At 48.6% G+C, this 15,271-nt stretch overlaps 1 protein-coding gene across 2 annotated transcripts; it reads left to right on the top strand.

The window, feature by feature from the left end:
* Window positions 1-892: 892 nt before the first annotated feature.
* WRAP53 (WD repeat containing antisense to TP53) lies at window positions 893-14,084 on the top strand. 2 transcript variants are annotated; one of them, XR_011467940.1, is made up of 10 exons: window positions 893-1,529; window positions 1,682-1,780; window positions 2,042-2,153; window positions 11,527-11,615; window positions 11,815-11,905; window positions 12,013-12,145; window positions 12,917-13,125; window positions 13,326-13,429; window positions 13,554-13,710; window positions 13,823-13,962. XR_011467940.1 is itself a non-coding variant. In XM_005894803.3 (10 exons), exons 1-10 carry the CDS (start codon window positions 1,129-1,131, stop codon window positions 14,067-14,069), a joined length of 1,620 nt encoding a protein of 539 aa, XP_005894865.2. In that variant the 5' UTR covers window positions 894-1,128; the 3' UTR covers window positions 14,070-14,084. The 2 variants fall into 2 exon arrangements, 1 of the variants encoding a protein (XP_005894865.2); XM_005894803.3 differs by having other exon boundaries at window positions 894-1,529; window positions 13,576-13,710; window positions 13,823-14,084.
* The last annotated feature ends 1,187 nt before the right edge of the window (window positions 14,085-15,271 follow it).

Genomic DNA, 15,271 nt, shown 5'->3' on the forward strand with positions numbered 1-15,271 from the left:
ATGACAAGTAAGGGCAAGCAATTCCCCTGCGGGCGGAGGCGAAGGGAAAGGAGAGTAGGAGAGGAGAGTGCGGGGAAAGTCAGGATTCTCGCCATATTGGTAGTGTAGCTAGTGACCCGTTTGGATTGGGGAAGCTCGACAAGCGAAAACCGTAACGGCCGAATTGGTAGAAACCATTTTGGAAGATTTCTGCCATTGTTTCATGTATGGTGAAAGGAAGAAAGCCTTTGCACTTGCATTCTCTGCCTGGAACACTCCTCTCCTAGACAGCTGGATAGTTTTTACTCATCAACTAAACTGTCAACTTTTAGGAAGGCTTTCCATAATGTCCCTATTTAACGTATACCTCCATATGCGCTATATTACACCATCTTAATTATTTTTACACCCCTATCATTTTCTGAAGTGATTTGTTCCTTGCCTTCAATACATAGCAACCTAAGACTTAGAAGGGCAGAGACCTTGTCTACAATCTTATTGATTGTTGTTTCCCAGTACCTACTACAGTACTGGGTAGCAAGTAAGAGTTCAATAATAAGTATTTATTGAATGAATGAAAAGAGACAGAGGTCTGAAAAATTTAGGTAATGAGATGCAAAAGAGGCGCAAAACCTGTAACATCGAACAGAGCGCTGGCGCCCTCTGCCGGTTGGGGAGGGGAGTAGGTGCTTTAAGAACTGTCGCGGAAGACCGCAGGGGGAGCTCAAGCACTTCCCGTCGAGGCGGAAGCTTTCGGACTACAGCTCCCAGCAGCCACTTCAAACTTTCCAGGGCCCCAGGGCTTGATGGGAACGATTACCCGTGACCTGTTACATTCCTACCCCGCCCCTACCTTGGGTTGCGCGCGAAGTCTGATCAGGGATGCTGAGGTCCAATGGAAACGTGGACCCAAATCCCGCGAGAACTGGTGGCACTTAGCTACCGACTAGGCTTAGGAACGCTGTTTATTCGCTGGGCCTTGTGCCCCCTCCTGGGAGGAGGAACACACTGGAGCATTTTTCCAGTTCTGCATCCCAATCCGTGCGAACTTTGAAGCGGTCTCGGCTGCTCCGCGGGCCCGGCCCCTGGTAGCCGCCGGGAAGAGGGCTGCCTGGCCGCGGCCAATGTCTGTCGCGCTTCCTCTGCAGTATGAAGACACCGGAGGCTCCACCATTAGCTCCAGACTGCCTTCCTTCAGACCAGGCCCCAGCTCCAGCCCGTCTGTCTCATCAGGCTTCCCCGATGGATAAAAATACGGACCCTGAACTGATGCCAACGCCACGCGATGGGGATGATCCGCCCCAGGTGTCCTCAGATCCCATGGCTGGCTTAGCTCTGTCCCAGGAGCTGGAGGAAGGGGTCCCAGCTTCTCTCCCCACTCCCCTGGAAACAGGGTTTGGTTCTAGTGAGTTGAGCAGTCGAGTCGAAAAGAAAGAACTATCTGAAAATGTGAGCCTTCCTGCAGAAGAAACAAACAGGCCAGAGTTGGGGCCCGGAGAAGACGTGGAAGGTGTGTCTGAAGAACTCACTCCAGAGGATGAGGGATACACGTAAGTGGGGCTAGCGGTTGGCTCAGGAATCTGAGGAGATTGGGAGTGTGAAGTAATCTCATAGGCCAGTCCTCAGCCCCATTTTTCCAGGCCCATTTCCACTTCGCTTTGGCGACCCAAGTTTGTTGTCCACCCCTCCATCTTCCTTACAGCATTTGGAACTACAACTTCTCCCAGGTACCTCGGTTTCTCAGTGGTTCCTGGTCAGAGTTCATCACCCAACCTGAAAACTTCTTGAAAGGCTGTAAGTGGTAAGTAAGGATTATAGGGCAGGGAGAAAACCACGCCCAGGATTTCCACCTTAAAACAGCCCATTTATCTGGGAGAAGGATCTACCATGGTGGGAGAAGGAGTAAGAATTCCTGGCCTGAGCTTCAGTTGCATTTAGGATTGTGTGTCTTCTCTCCTCAAGGTCCTAGGGCTGTTTATCTATCCCAGAGGTCAGCTCAGCCCTAGCCCTGCACTTGGAAAATCTAGGTCTGTCCAGCTTTCTAACTCTTTCATCCTCCTAGGGCCCCTGATGGTTCCTGCATCTTGACCAATAGTGCTGATAATATTCTGCGGATTTATAACCTGCCCCCAGAGCTGTACAATGAGGGGGAGCAACTGGAATATGCGGAAATGGTAAGGGCAGGGGCTAAGAGCTAACTGCCACTTCATCAGACATTGCACTTTTAAGGCCTTCCTGTAGATGGAGAAAGAACAGTCCACATGTTTCCTGTTCTCAGGCAGGACACTTCGCCATGAGTTTCCACAAGTAATATTTCTACCCTGAATTCCGAAGTCACTTAAAGAGATATTTGTCCTTCTTTAGTTAGGAATATGTGTTTCTTGTAAAAGAGTAGTGGCTTTCTCACTGTGGTTTTTATTTTTATTTTTATTTTTTTTTCTCACTGTGGTTTTTAATTGACTTACAGAGATGTGTTAGAGAAGGCAATGGCAACCCACTCCAGTACTCTTGCCTGGAAAATCCCATGGATGGAGGATCCTGGCAGGCTGCAGTCCATGGGGTCGCTAAGAGTCGGGCATGACTGAACGACTTCACTTTCACTTTCCACTTTCATGCATTGGAGAAGGAAATGGCAACCCACTCCAGTGTTCTTGCCTGGAGAATCCCAGGGATGGCGGAGCCTGGTGGGCTGCCGTCCATGGGGTTGCACAGAGTCGGACACGACTGAAATGACTTAGCAGCAGCAGCATTCACTTACTGTGTTGGGTATTGGGATAAAGTGATGAATGAGACAGAGAGCTGGTTTGCTTTTTTTGTGTGGGAGACAGACAGCAAACGTGTAAATAAATAATGAAGTTCTTTACATATGATAATAAGTCTGTGAAGGAAATAAATAAATGCTATGAAGGAAATAAACAGAACAAAGACTAACTAGAGAATGCTGCTTTATTTTTACCTGTTTGTATTTTTGAATAGTGTCATTTTATCTACCTATTTATTTAAACTTTATTTATTTATTTGGCTGTGCCAGGTCTTAGTTGTAGCATGCAGGATCTTTTAAGTGTGGCATGTCAGATCTAGTTTCCTGACCAGGGATTGAACCCGGGCCCCCTGCATTGGAAGCTCAGAGTTTTAGCCACTGGACCACCAGGGAAGTCCCGAGGATGCTGCTTTAGATTAAAAACAAGGTCAGGGGAGGGGCTCTCTGAAGAAGAGGCATTTGAGCTGATATCTGAAAGATGACGAGATCAGTCATGTGAAGTTTTCCAAGAGGCAAAAATGCTATTATACAAAGACCTAGAGCTGGGAAAGAGCCTTATGTGTTCAAGCAACAGAAAGCAAGCCAGTGCGCCTGGACCAAGGCCAGTGAGGGGGAAAGCGTGGTGAAGATGGCAAGGTGGCTGGCAGCCACATCTTGTGGGTAGGGCATTTGAAGTGTTTTGAGGAAGCCGTGGGAGAGATTAAAAGAGAGGAGTGAAATGATGGCTGAAATCTAGAGAGTGGATTGTGAGTGGGCAAGAGTGGAGATTCATCTAGATGTGTATCCCACAGTCTAGGTAAAAAATGATGTTGGCTTGTGCTAGTGTGGTATCAGGAGAGATAGAGGTGGGTGGTTTTGAAGTATATTTCTTAGGACTTGGAAGTCAGTTGGGTGAATGGGGATACAGTTTACTCAGAGGATATGAAGAAATGTTGGGACAGAAGTAAGGATTTTTAGGTACTTTAAATGTGAAATGTAAACCTAAGGAGAGACTTGGAGAAGGGTGCTGGGGATATACTTTGAAAGTGGGAGAGCATGTCGATGGTATCTTGGAATTGAGAATGGAGTCAATCTCAAGAGAGAGTGGAAATGGAGACGAAGGCTCAAGCAGATGGAGCGCTCAGGCACATGGAGATGTGTACAGGAGAAGTTACAAAGTGGAGGCCAAAATCACGTCTAATGATTCTGATCATGTCTAACCATGTTGAGAGTGAGAGCAGATTTAGAGAATGACCGAGAAAACATTAATGACTTTAAGAAAAGCACTTTCAGAGAAATGTTGGAGGCAGAAGCCCGTTGTAGGGGATGGAAGAAAAATTCTTTGAAGGAGACAGACAGCAAACGTGTAAATAAATAATGAAGTTCTTTACATATGATAATAAGTCTGTGAAGGAAATAAATAAATGCTATGAAGGAAATAAACAGAACAAAGACTAACTAGAGAATGCTGCTTTATTTTTACCTGTTTGTATTTTTGAATAGTGTCATTTTATCTACCTATTTATTTAAACTTTATTTATTTATTTGGCTGTGCCAGGTCTTAGTTGTAGCATGCAGGATCTTTTAAGTGTGGCATGTCAGATCTAGTTTCCTGACCAGGATTGAACCCGGCCCCTGCATTGGAAGCTCAGAGTTTTAGCCACTGGACCACCAGGGAAGTCCCGAGGATGCTGCTTTAGATTAAAAACAAGGTCAGGGGAGGGGCTCTCTGAAGAAGAGGCATTTGAGCTGATATCTGAAAGATGACGAGATCAGTCATGTGAAGTTTTCCAAGAGGCAAAAATGCTATTATACAAAGACCTAGAGCTGGGAAAGAGCCTTATGTGTTCAAGCAACAGAAAGCAAGCCAGTGCGCCTGGACCAAGGCCAGTGAGGGGGAAAGCGTGGTGAAGATGGCAAGGTGGCTGGCAGCCACATCTTGTGGGTAGGGCATTTGAAGTGTTTTGAGGAAGCCGTGGGAGAGATTAAAAGAGAGGAGTGAAATGATGGCTGAAATCTAGAGAGTGGATTGTGAGTGGGCAAGAGTGGAGATTCATCTAGATGTGTATCCCACAGTCTAGGTAAAAAATGATGTTGGCTTGTGCTAGTGTGGTATCAGGAGAGATAGAGGTGGGTGGTTTTGAAGTATATTTCTTAGGACTTGGAAGTCAGTTGGGTGAATGGGGATACAGTTTACTCAGAGGATATGAAGAAATGTTGGGACAGAAGTAAGGATTTTTAGGTACTTTAAATGTGAAATGTAAACCTAAGGAGAGACTTGGAGAAGGGTGCTGGGGATATACTTTGAAAGTGGGAGAGCATGTCGATGGTATCTTGGAATTGAGAATGGAGTCAATCTCAAGAGAGAGTGGAAATGGAGACGAAGGCTCAAGCAGATGGAGCGCTCAGGCACATGGAGATGTGTACAGGAGAAGTTACAAAAGTGGAGGCCAAAATCACGTCTAATGATTCTGATCATGTCTAACCATGTTGAGAGTGAGAGCAGATTTAGAGAATGACCCGAGAAAACATTAATGACTTTAAGAAAAGCACTTTCAGAGAAATGTTGGAGGCAGAAGCCGATTGTAGGGGGATGGAAGAGAAAATTCTTTGAAAGTGTTTCCCTGTGAAAGGGAGCTGAGAAATGGAATGGTGACCGGAGGGAATGTGGGGTTAAAGAAAGGTTAACAAGATGCTTCTGTGAGGTCAGGAATAGCCAGTAGAGAGGGAGGAATTGCTGCTGTAAGAGAGGGCTGTGTGACAGAGTCCGTGTGTGACTGGGAGAAGACAGGATCCAGAGCACACTGAAGGACTAGACTTTGACAGGCGCAGAATCCTTGCTCGCCATGGGAAGAAAGGCAAAGGGTGTGTTCAGAGGAAGTTGTTTGGTCATGGGAAGATATGGGTGTCTCAGTCTCTTGGCTTCTCAGGGAAGCATAACAGGAGGCTATCAGCTGAAGGAAGGGGGCTGTGGGGAGACAGCAGAAGGTGTGAAATGATCAATCCCCAGGGAGTAGAAAATCAAAACCACCAAGGAATGCTCGATGTAGAGTAGCAGTGCTCTTTTTTTTTCTTCCCCGCTCAGTTGTGTCCATTCAGTCTTTGCGACCCCATAGACTATACAGTCGGAGAAGGCAATGGCACCCCACTCCAGTACTCTTGCCTGGAAAATCCCATGGGCGGAGGAGCCTGGTGGGCTGCAGTCCATGGGGTCCCAAAGTGCCTGACACAACTGAGTGACTTCATTTTCACTTTTCACTTGCATGCATTGGAGAAGGAAATGGCAACCTACTCCAGTGTTCTTGCCTGGAGAATCCCAGGGACGGCGGAGCCTGGTGGGCTGCCGTCTATGGGGTCACACAGAGTCGGACACAACTGAAGTGACTTAGCAGCAGCAGACTATACAGTCCGTGGAATTCTCCAGGCCAGAAGACTGGAGTGGGTAGCCTTTCCCTTCTCCAGGGGTCTTCTGAACCCAGGGATTGAACCCAGGTCTCCCGCATTGCAGGTGGATATGTTATCAGCTGAGCCACAAGGGAAGCCCAGCACTACTCTTTGCTCAGTCCCCGCTAGAAATTTGTTATCCTTCATTGAAAGTGAGACCAGTTAGCATGGTTGTGCATCTTTCCTCAGTAAGTTGACTATAGTTTCTCTGTTTGTAAAATGAAGATGGTAATAATAGCACCCACTTCATAGAGTTGTCGGAGAAGGCAATGGCACCGCACTCCAGTACTCTTGCCTGGAAAATCCCATGGATGGAGGAGCCTGGTAGGCTGTAGTCCATGGGGTCGCTAAGAGTTGGACATGACTGAGCGACTTCCCTTTCGCTTTTCACTTTCATTCATTGGAGAAGGAAATGGCAACTCACTCCAGTGTTCTTGCCTGGAGAATCCCAAGGACGGGGGAGCCTGGTGGGCTTCCGTCTCTGGGGTCGCACAGAGTCGGACACGACTGAAGTGACTTAGCAGCAGCAGCAGCAGCATAGAGTTGTGGTGAGAATTAAAAGAATTAGGGTAAAGCGCTTAAAATAGTGCCTGGCATGCAGTCAGTGTTGAGCACACACTAGTAGTCCTTGGTGTTAGTTGAGTGCAAGCATGGTCTAGGAGGAATAGGAGGTCTGTCTGGGGTTTGCCAGGAGAGAAAGACCAGGGGTGTTTCGAGAGTGTCTGCCAGAGTACCCCTGTCATGGTTGACCAGCATGTAAGGTGGGTAAGGAAATGGGTTGTAAATGGGCTTCTGATGAAGCTGAACAGAAATTCAGGGAGCCAAATGGGTTGGATGTTCTTTTTTTTTTTTTTTTTTTTTCCCCAACCCAGGCCCTCCCTTGGCAGTGAAAGCATGGAGTCCTAACTACTAGACCTGTGGGGTGCCCCTGGATGGGGTGGAGATGATGGCCAGAGATTGTGGTGATGACTCAGTTGTGTGTGTGGGCAGCTGGTCCAGAGTGGAGGTGGTGGCCGTGGGTGCTGAGGAAGTCAAGGAATGGCAGAGGCCAGGATGTTGGGCCTTTTTATTCATTCTTTCATTGCTGATTCATTCAACAAATATTCATTGAGCACAGTCTACATGCCAGGCGTGTAGGTTAGTGGGAGTGCAGGTCTTGTGAAAGAAGGGTCTCCTGTTCCAGGGATGGTCCTGAATGCCTGCCTGTCCTGCATCTCTGTGAGCTCGGAGACTGCAGACATGGTAGTTCTTTGTGCAAGCTGTAAGGCACACCTTGCCCTGGTTTCTGCAACAGAAACCAGTGGTGTCCAGAAACCAGGACCAGGTGGGCATGGTGCAGCCAGCCTGAAAGAGTTCAGGAGCAGGGATAGTTAGAGGAGGCTGGAAATGTGAGAGCTCGAACATTTATTGCACACACTTGTTTTATTTTATTTATTTATTTTTTTACACACACTTGTTTTAGAGAAATGAGAATGGTACAAAGGGGGAAACGTCATTGTTTTCTACCACTCTACAAAATTTAGCCCTTTATGTTTTTATATATTCTTTCTGGTTGTTATTGTTCAGTTGCTCAGTCATGTCCAACTCTTTGCAATCCCATGGACTGCAGCACGCCAGGCTTCCCTGTCCTTCACCATCTCCTGGAATTTGCTCAAACTCATGTCCATTGAGTTGGTGATGCCATCCAACCATCTCATCCTCTGTCATCCCCTTTTCCTCCTGCCCTCAGTCTTTCCCAGCGTCAGGGTCTTTTCCAGTGAGTCAGCTCTTCGTATCAGGTGGCCACCATATTAAGAGCTTCAGCTTCAGCATCAGTTCTTCCGATAAATATTTAGGGTTGATTTTCTTTAGGGTTGACTTGTTTGATCTCCTTACTGTTCAAGGAACTCTCAAGAGTCTTCTTCAACACCACAGTTCTAAGGCCTTAGTTCTCCGGTGCTCAGCCTTTTTTATTGTCCAGCTCCTGCATCCATACATAACTACTGGAAAAACCATAGCTTTGACTACACGAATCTTTGTAGGCAAAGTAATGTCTCTGATTTTTAATACACTGTCTGGGTTTGTCTTTGGTTTTCTGTCATTGTCATTCTTCCTAAGCTCTGTCCAAATACCGAAGCTTTCTATGTGGTTGTAATACTATGGTAGATGGTTTTGTACACTGTTACTTTTAACAGTCATATCATAAATGTTTTTTGTGGTCCTCCAGTCTTTGTGGTTATCATGCTTAATGGTTTATGATATTACATTGAATGCTTATGATAGTTTTCTTAACTCTTCCTCTGTTTTGGACTTTTGGATTGTTTTCAGGGTTTTTTATATCATAAATTATTTTTCAGTGAACATCTCCATGTGTTTTGATGGAGATTCTTCAGAGAAACAGAGAAGTTTTATAAGAAATACCCTAGGTCGGAGAGTATCAGTATTTTTTTTATGTCTTGTAATACCAATAATCAGTTTGTTTTCAAAAGCTTTTTATGCTGTTTATTCTTTTTATTATTATTACTGGTGTTGGCAATATGAGTATACCAATTCTATCACAGCCTCACTCATTAGCTATTTTCTCTTTTAAGTCTATATTTAATTTGTGGCATTATTGTTTCTGTTTCACGTTTTGGTGTTTTGGCCTTGAGGCATGTATTTTCATTTTTAATGTCTGAAAGTTTGGTATGGAAATGGATAGCATTTATGTAGGTGGGGAAAGTGGGGGACGGTTTGGGGGTATTTTTGTGCATCGGTGTACTGCTTCTTCTCAACATAGTTTCCCAACTCCTCCCTTCCTTTTTCTACCTTTTCACAGAGCTTTCTGGAACTCCTGTTTCTATGTCCCCGCCTCTTCCCTGAGTACTCTGCCTACCCTGTGGCTCTTGCCTGAGGTCTTCCCTTTCCTGTACCTTCTCTAGGGGAGACTGTGCAACCTCTGTGTCCTACATATCTCAGGTTGGGGAGGGGTGTCCTCATTCTCAAATGCTATATCCACACAATTGCTTTTCTGCTTTGTAAAAACTTGTCCTTTGTGGCTTAGGCTGTCTGATTCTCCCTAACTCGCTGAGTACCTTGGCACCTCAGCTCTCCTGTGCATGCCAAGTCCTTCCACCATCTTGGTGACCTTAGGTATCCAAACCAGGATCTCATCCTTTAATCGCCCTCTCCTAACCCCCACATCCAATTAATTACCAAATCCCATCAAGTCCACCTGATCTTTCTAATTTATCCAGTTCACTCTGTTTTAATTCAAGGTGCTATTATTTTGGGCCTTATGTTATTGGGACAGTCTTCTATTTCCATTTTCCCATTAAAACATTTGACTGCTGATTGTACTGATTCCTCAGTAGGTGTTGGGGAAACAGTGGTAAGACAGACAGACATGATTCCTGTCTTTTGCAGAGTGGAGACACAGAGGGCATTTGGAACGTGGTTCAGGAGGAGGCTTCCCATGGGGAGAAGTGTCTGAGAGACCCAAAGGATGGCTAGGATTTGACCAGGAAGAGTTGTTGGGGGAAATGAGGGAAGGCTGTTCCAGACTTGGAGTCTAGTGTGTGTGAAAGCCTGCAGCCCAGGAATGCAGTGAGTTGGCACCTTCTCAGAGCTGGGAATCAGGATGGTGGGGTATGGAGATGTTACAGGAAAGAAGGCAGGGGTGAGGGATGAGCCTGGAGAGGTGGGTGTGGGGTAGATGCTTGGTAAGGGAAAGCTTCCTAGAAGATTGGGTTTTATACTGAGGGTTATGAAGAAGCATTGCAATGCTTTGAGCAGGAGAATGATGACAAGAGTCCAGGGCCTCAGTGTGGCTAAAGAGTGGAAATTTGAGTGGCAGGTTAGAGTATAGGGAGGAGGGAGGCCAGGGCATGTGTAGAAACGCTGGCAAGAAGGTAGTGGCTACACGTGGAATCAAAGGTAAGGAGACATGTTCAAGCGAACCTAGGAGGTGGAATCGGCAAGCTCTGGCCTTGGGTTGGACCAGGAGAGGAAAGGACGTGAAGAGAGTAGTAGTCAGGGTGGTCAGAGTTTAGGCTTGAGAACCGGGTGGAGAGCCCAGGAGGAGCAGCAGATTCAGAGGCAGCAGAGGCTGGGTCTATCCCAGCTAAACTGAGTTTGAGGAGCCTGTGCGATGCCCTAATGGAACTTTACTCCATGCAGTCAGATGCAAGGGTTAAGAGTGGAGATGTGGACCTGCAGTCACAGCTGGGTGACATCACCCCAAGGGCCAGCAAGTAAGTGACAAAGGACTCATATCCTGATGATGTGAAGATTTCCTTCAAGTCAGTAAGTCAAAGACAACAACCAAGGAGAAAACTGAGCAAAAACTATGAGAAGGTGCCCTTAAAAAGAAAAATGTCTTCACTTCACTGGTAATGAGAGATGCCAGTTTATATTGTAATGAAATACCATTTCACAGCCTTCAAATTGAGAAAAGCATGGAAGTCTGGCAACAGCAAGAGGAGGCAGAGCAATGGGTGCTCCTACACGCTGCTGCGGGGAGAATAAATTGGGATGAGCACTTTGGGAAAAAAATGTGACACGATCTCGTAGAGTTGGCAGAGCGCATACCATGGAGCCCAGTGGTTTCCCTCAGTAGCAGAAACTGCAGAGAATCCCTCCCACATGTGTACCAGATTGTTAAAGCGCACTTGCCAGAAACTGGAAAAACATCAGTGACTGTCAATAGAGAACGATGCGTGAATGGAGTGCTGTGAAGCAGGAAAAATGCGTGAATTCAAGCTAAGTTTGTCACCATAAATCTCATAATCGCGATGGGATGCATACAGCTTGGTACCATTCATATTAAGTTTAAAGGCAAGTGAGACCATGCTATATATTGTCTTTCCTCTATGAATATATTCCTAAAGAAATATACAAGAATGATAAATTCAGGATAGTGTTTCCCTCTGAAGGAGGATTTCATTGGGAAGAGGTTTTTAACTGTTTGGTAAAATATTTTGTTTCTTAAGCTAAGTGGAGGCCTCACAGGGTTTGGATTGGCTTTGTTTTAATACTTCTTTGCTTGTTTGAACTGGTCGACAACTTTTATAAAGGATCCAGTGGCACCTGGTAGGTGGCTTGGTGGGTATTTGCATCATTGGCTGGTTCTTTGTCTCTGGGTTGGGGTGTTATTTGTTTCTTCCTCTCTTAAGTGTTGACAAAGCAAAAGGATAAATCTGTATGGCGTTTAGTGGCCCAATTCTGATGTGAAAGTCTGAGCTGAGCCTTGAAGCTCAAGGTCTTGTTCTTGTATTTGCCTGATCTGCCTTCCCCTGCCTGGTTAAGTGCCCACAGAGTGTCTCCCTCTGCCGTAAAGCTGCTCCAGGTCCGAGTGGGCCTCCTTGTCCTATCAGTGACCCAGGCATCTCCGCATCTCTGTCTAGGCCCCCGTCCTTCGAATGGTGGAAGGCGACACCATCTATGACTACTGCTGGTATTCCCTGATGTCTTCAGCTCAGCCGGACACCTCCTAGTAAGTGATGTCTTTTGCCTGCTTTCCCTCCCCACCCCGTTTTAAGGGAACCCTCTACTGAGAGACAGCCAGGGGCTGTGGGGGTCTCAGGAGGAGGGAAGCTTGCTTTGACCTTCAGATGTGAGCTGAGAGGGCTGGTCAGTTGGCTTCCTCCCTTCCTTTGACAGCACCGGGGCCTCAGTGTCCGTGTCTCTCTCAGCGTGGCCAGCAGCAGCCGGGAGAACCCAATTCACATCTGGGACGCCTTCACCGGAGAGCTCCGGGCTTCCTTTCGCTCCTACAATCACCTGGTAGGGACTCTCCACCCAGCCGCAGGGCTTGCCCTGGCCCAGCTCTCCTTCCTGAAGAAGAAAGAGGCTGTGCGCCAGGCCTGTTTCCAGCCCTTCCCTTCCCCTAGGATGAGCTGACGGCAGCCCACTCGCTCTGCTTCTCCCCGGATGGCTCCCAGCTCTTCTGTGGCTTTAACCGGACTGTGCGTGTCTTCTCCACATCCCGGCCTGGCAGAGACTGCGAGGTCCGAACCACATTTGGTAAGCAGTCTGCGCCTCCAAGGGAGGAGAGGAAGGGGCCCAGCCAAGAGCAGAGGGGCCCTGTGGTCATGTGCGGAGGTGGGGGTTGGGGCTTGTTATCCTCACAGCCCTGGGAGGTTGTACCCAGTAGGCAGAGGAGAAAGCAGACTCAGGGAGGGGATAAAACTTTCCCAAGGTCAAAGTCAAGTCAAGAGCTGGTTCACTCCTGAGCCCCTCCCCTGTTGGTTCTTTACCTCTTGGTTCCCAAAGTCTTGGTTTTTCCAAGAAACTGGAGAAGCTGATTCCGTTTGCCTATAAGTCTCAGTTTTCTGACCCTTCCAAGGAAAAATTGAGGGGACTTCCCTGGCAGTCCAGTGGTTAAGACTGCGCTTCCACTGCAGGGGGCACAGGTTTGATCCCAGTCAGGGAACTAAGATCTTGAATGTCTTGTGGTGCAACCAAAGGAAAAAATAAAAGCAGTAATTGAATGCTTATTAGGTGTTGGGCTGGGGAAACAAATAAGATGGGATTTTTTTTGGAATTTTTTTAAAAAAAGAAAAATTGAGGTTTGAGAGGGAAGAGAGTGGGGCTTGCATCTTTCAGTCCTTGGAAGGGGATAGAAGGATTTAGGGAGCATCAGAAGTTTTCATCCTGCTGAAAACGAATGGGGTGTGGGGGACACTGAGTCCAGCACCTGGGCTCTGGGACAGGAGACAGAGGTACACCTCTGATTAGCCTGGTTAATGCTGGGTACTCTTGCCCTCTCCCCCACGTTGTTCCTTCCCCTTCTAGCAAAAAGGCAGGGCCAGAGTGGCATCATTTCCTGCATAGCCTTCAGCCCAACCCAGCCCCTCTACGCCTGTGGCTCCTATGGCCGCTCCCTGGGCCTGTACACCTGGGAAGATGGGTCCCCTCTTGCCTTGCTGGGAGGACACCAAGGGGGCATCACGCACCTCTGCTTTCACCCCGATGGCAATTGCTTCTTCTCCGGAGCCCGCAAGGTAGGCATCATATTCTGAGGTTCCAAAACAAGTGGGTAGAAGGCAGGAGTGGGGATGTAGTCTGCTGTGTTAGGAGATAGGCATGGGGGGAAAAATCAACCCAGCTAAAGGAGTGCTTATAACCCTGGAGGGAAGCAGGCGTGTCTTGGAGGCAGGGGAGTGGAGGGTGGATTCTAGGCTCCTATTTTTTTTGTTCTCAGGATGCTGAGCTTCTGTGCTGGGATCTTCGGCAGCTTGGGCACCCACTGTGGTCCCTGAGCCGAGAGGTGACCACCAATCAGCGTATCTACTTTGATCTGGACCTGTGAGTGACTAGCAGTCCTCTCTGCTGGGGCCTTGATGCCCCTGGGATGCCAGAGCCCAACTGCGGGATCCCAGCCCTTGACGATGAAGGGTTCCTGCCCCGGGTGATGACTCCATGTCGGCAGGCCTCTCTCCTCTTTCCTCCAGGACCGGGCAGTTCCTTGTGAGCGGCAGCACCAGCGGGGCTGTCTCTGTGTGGGACACCGGCGGGGCGGGGCTTGAGAGCAAGCCGGAGCCAGTGCTGAGTTTCCAGCCCCAGAAGGACTGCACCAATGGCGTGAGGTCACGAGTCAATTTTGCACATTTGGGGGCTCGGTTTGGGAGGGAGGTAAACCTGAGGGAGTGGGCATCCTGGCTCAGGGAACTGACCGGCACCACCCATCTCTCCCTATAGCCTGCATCCTAGCCTGCCTTTGCTGGCCACCGCCTCCGGGCAGCGTGTGTTTCCGGAACCCACGGAGAGTGGGGATGAGAGGGAGGAGGAAGTGGACCTTCCTCTGCTCTCCATGCGCCATGTGCACCTTGAATGTCAGCTTCAGCTCTGGTGGTGCGGGGGAGGCCCAGACACCAGCATCTCAGATGCCCACCAGGAGGAGATGGGACAGGGAAGGACAGAGGGAGGTGGGGGCGAGTTTACATAAAAAGATTTTATATGATACTAGAATCTTTGTGTCTCTTTGGGGAGGCAGATGATGGAGATGAGGCTGGGAGGGTTACCAGTGGGCTCCGGAGTCCAGCAGCGGGGACTGGCGTAATATTCCTGAAACCAGGGTTGAGAGGTGGGACTAGGCGGGAACCAATGGGGCTGCGAAGCTTCGTGTGAAGTCAAGCCAGTGGGGGGTGGGGCCTCGTGCCATTGACTGGCGGGTTGCTAGGCAACTTGGTAAACTGAAGGGGGGAAACCTGTTTGAAATCTCACTCCCAAGGTGGGGGCGACAGGGGTCACGGTGAGTGTGGCTGAGCAGGAGTGGCAGGAGCTGTGTGTCAGACTGTTGGGTGTGACTGTGTTAGACTGTGCAGACGGTGACAGACGAGACACCCGCGCTCTCTCGCACGACACTATTTACCATCATTCGGCAGCTGAGGGACCGTTAGTCAGCTCTGGGGGAAGGAAAGCCAGAGGACCGCCTCCCCTCGCCTGGACTCCCCAAGAGGCAGGTGACTGAGTAGCCAGAGTCAAGGGCACACATGAAAGAGTAAAGGTGCCGAAAACCACAAACGTCACGTTCTGTATTCGCGTTAGAAGCACGGCAAGGGCGAGTCATTCAGCAGCTGTCACTCGTCTGGTTTCTCCATTTATCTGCTCTGTCTTGGTTTGGGGGGGGGGGTGTTGTTTCAAGCAGTGGCTCCCCGCTTCCCCTCCACACACACCTTGCCAGACACCGAGAAGAGGTCTCTGAAGAGAGACTGTCAGCAGAGGGTTTGATTGTGGACTCCCAGTCTGAGGGGAGAACGGGACGCCTGTGACGACGACTGGAGAGGAGTGAGGAATGTCACCTCTGCCCAGAGGTGCTGAAAGCCGGGGCTCTTACACCCAAAAAGGCAAAGCCTCCTCCCTTCCCCCAGGATAATTGGAAACAGCCCTTCCGGCTGAACGCGGGTTTGGGGTTGTAGGTTTTGCCTTTCCTCTCCAGACCCGTTTCTCCCCACAACCATCTAAGAAGGGCCCGCGTTTACCCCCTAATCTCTTGCCTTTCATCAACGCCCAGGTAGCAGTAAAGGGTCGGGGAGGCTGTGACAAGGAACCCCAAGGACTGGGAGTTCGGCAGGCTGGGTTTGGTTTCAGCTTCATCCCAGATTCTCGGTGTGACCTTGGGCAAGTCACAGGGCCTCCCCGAGCCTC

This window comes from Bos mutus, chromosome 19 (assembly GCF_027580195.1).
Source record: "Bos mutus isolate GX-2022 chromosome 19, NWIPB_WYAK_1.1, whole genome shotgun sequence".
NCBI lineage: Eukaryota > Metazoa > Chordata > Mammalia > Artiodactyla > Bovidae > Bos > Bos mutus.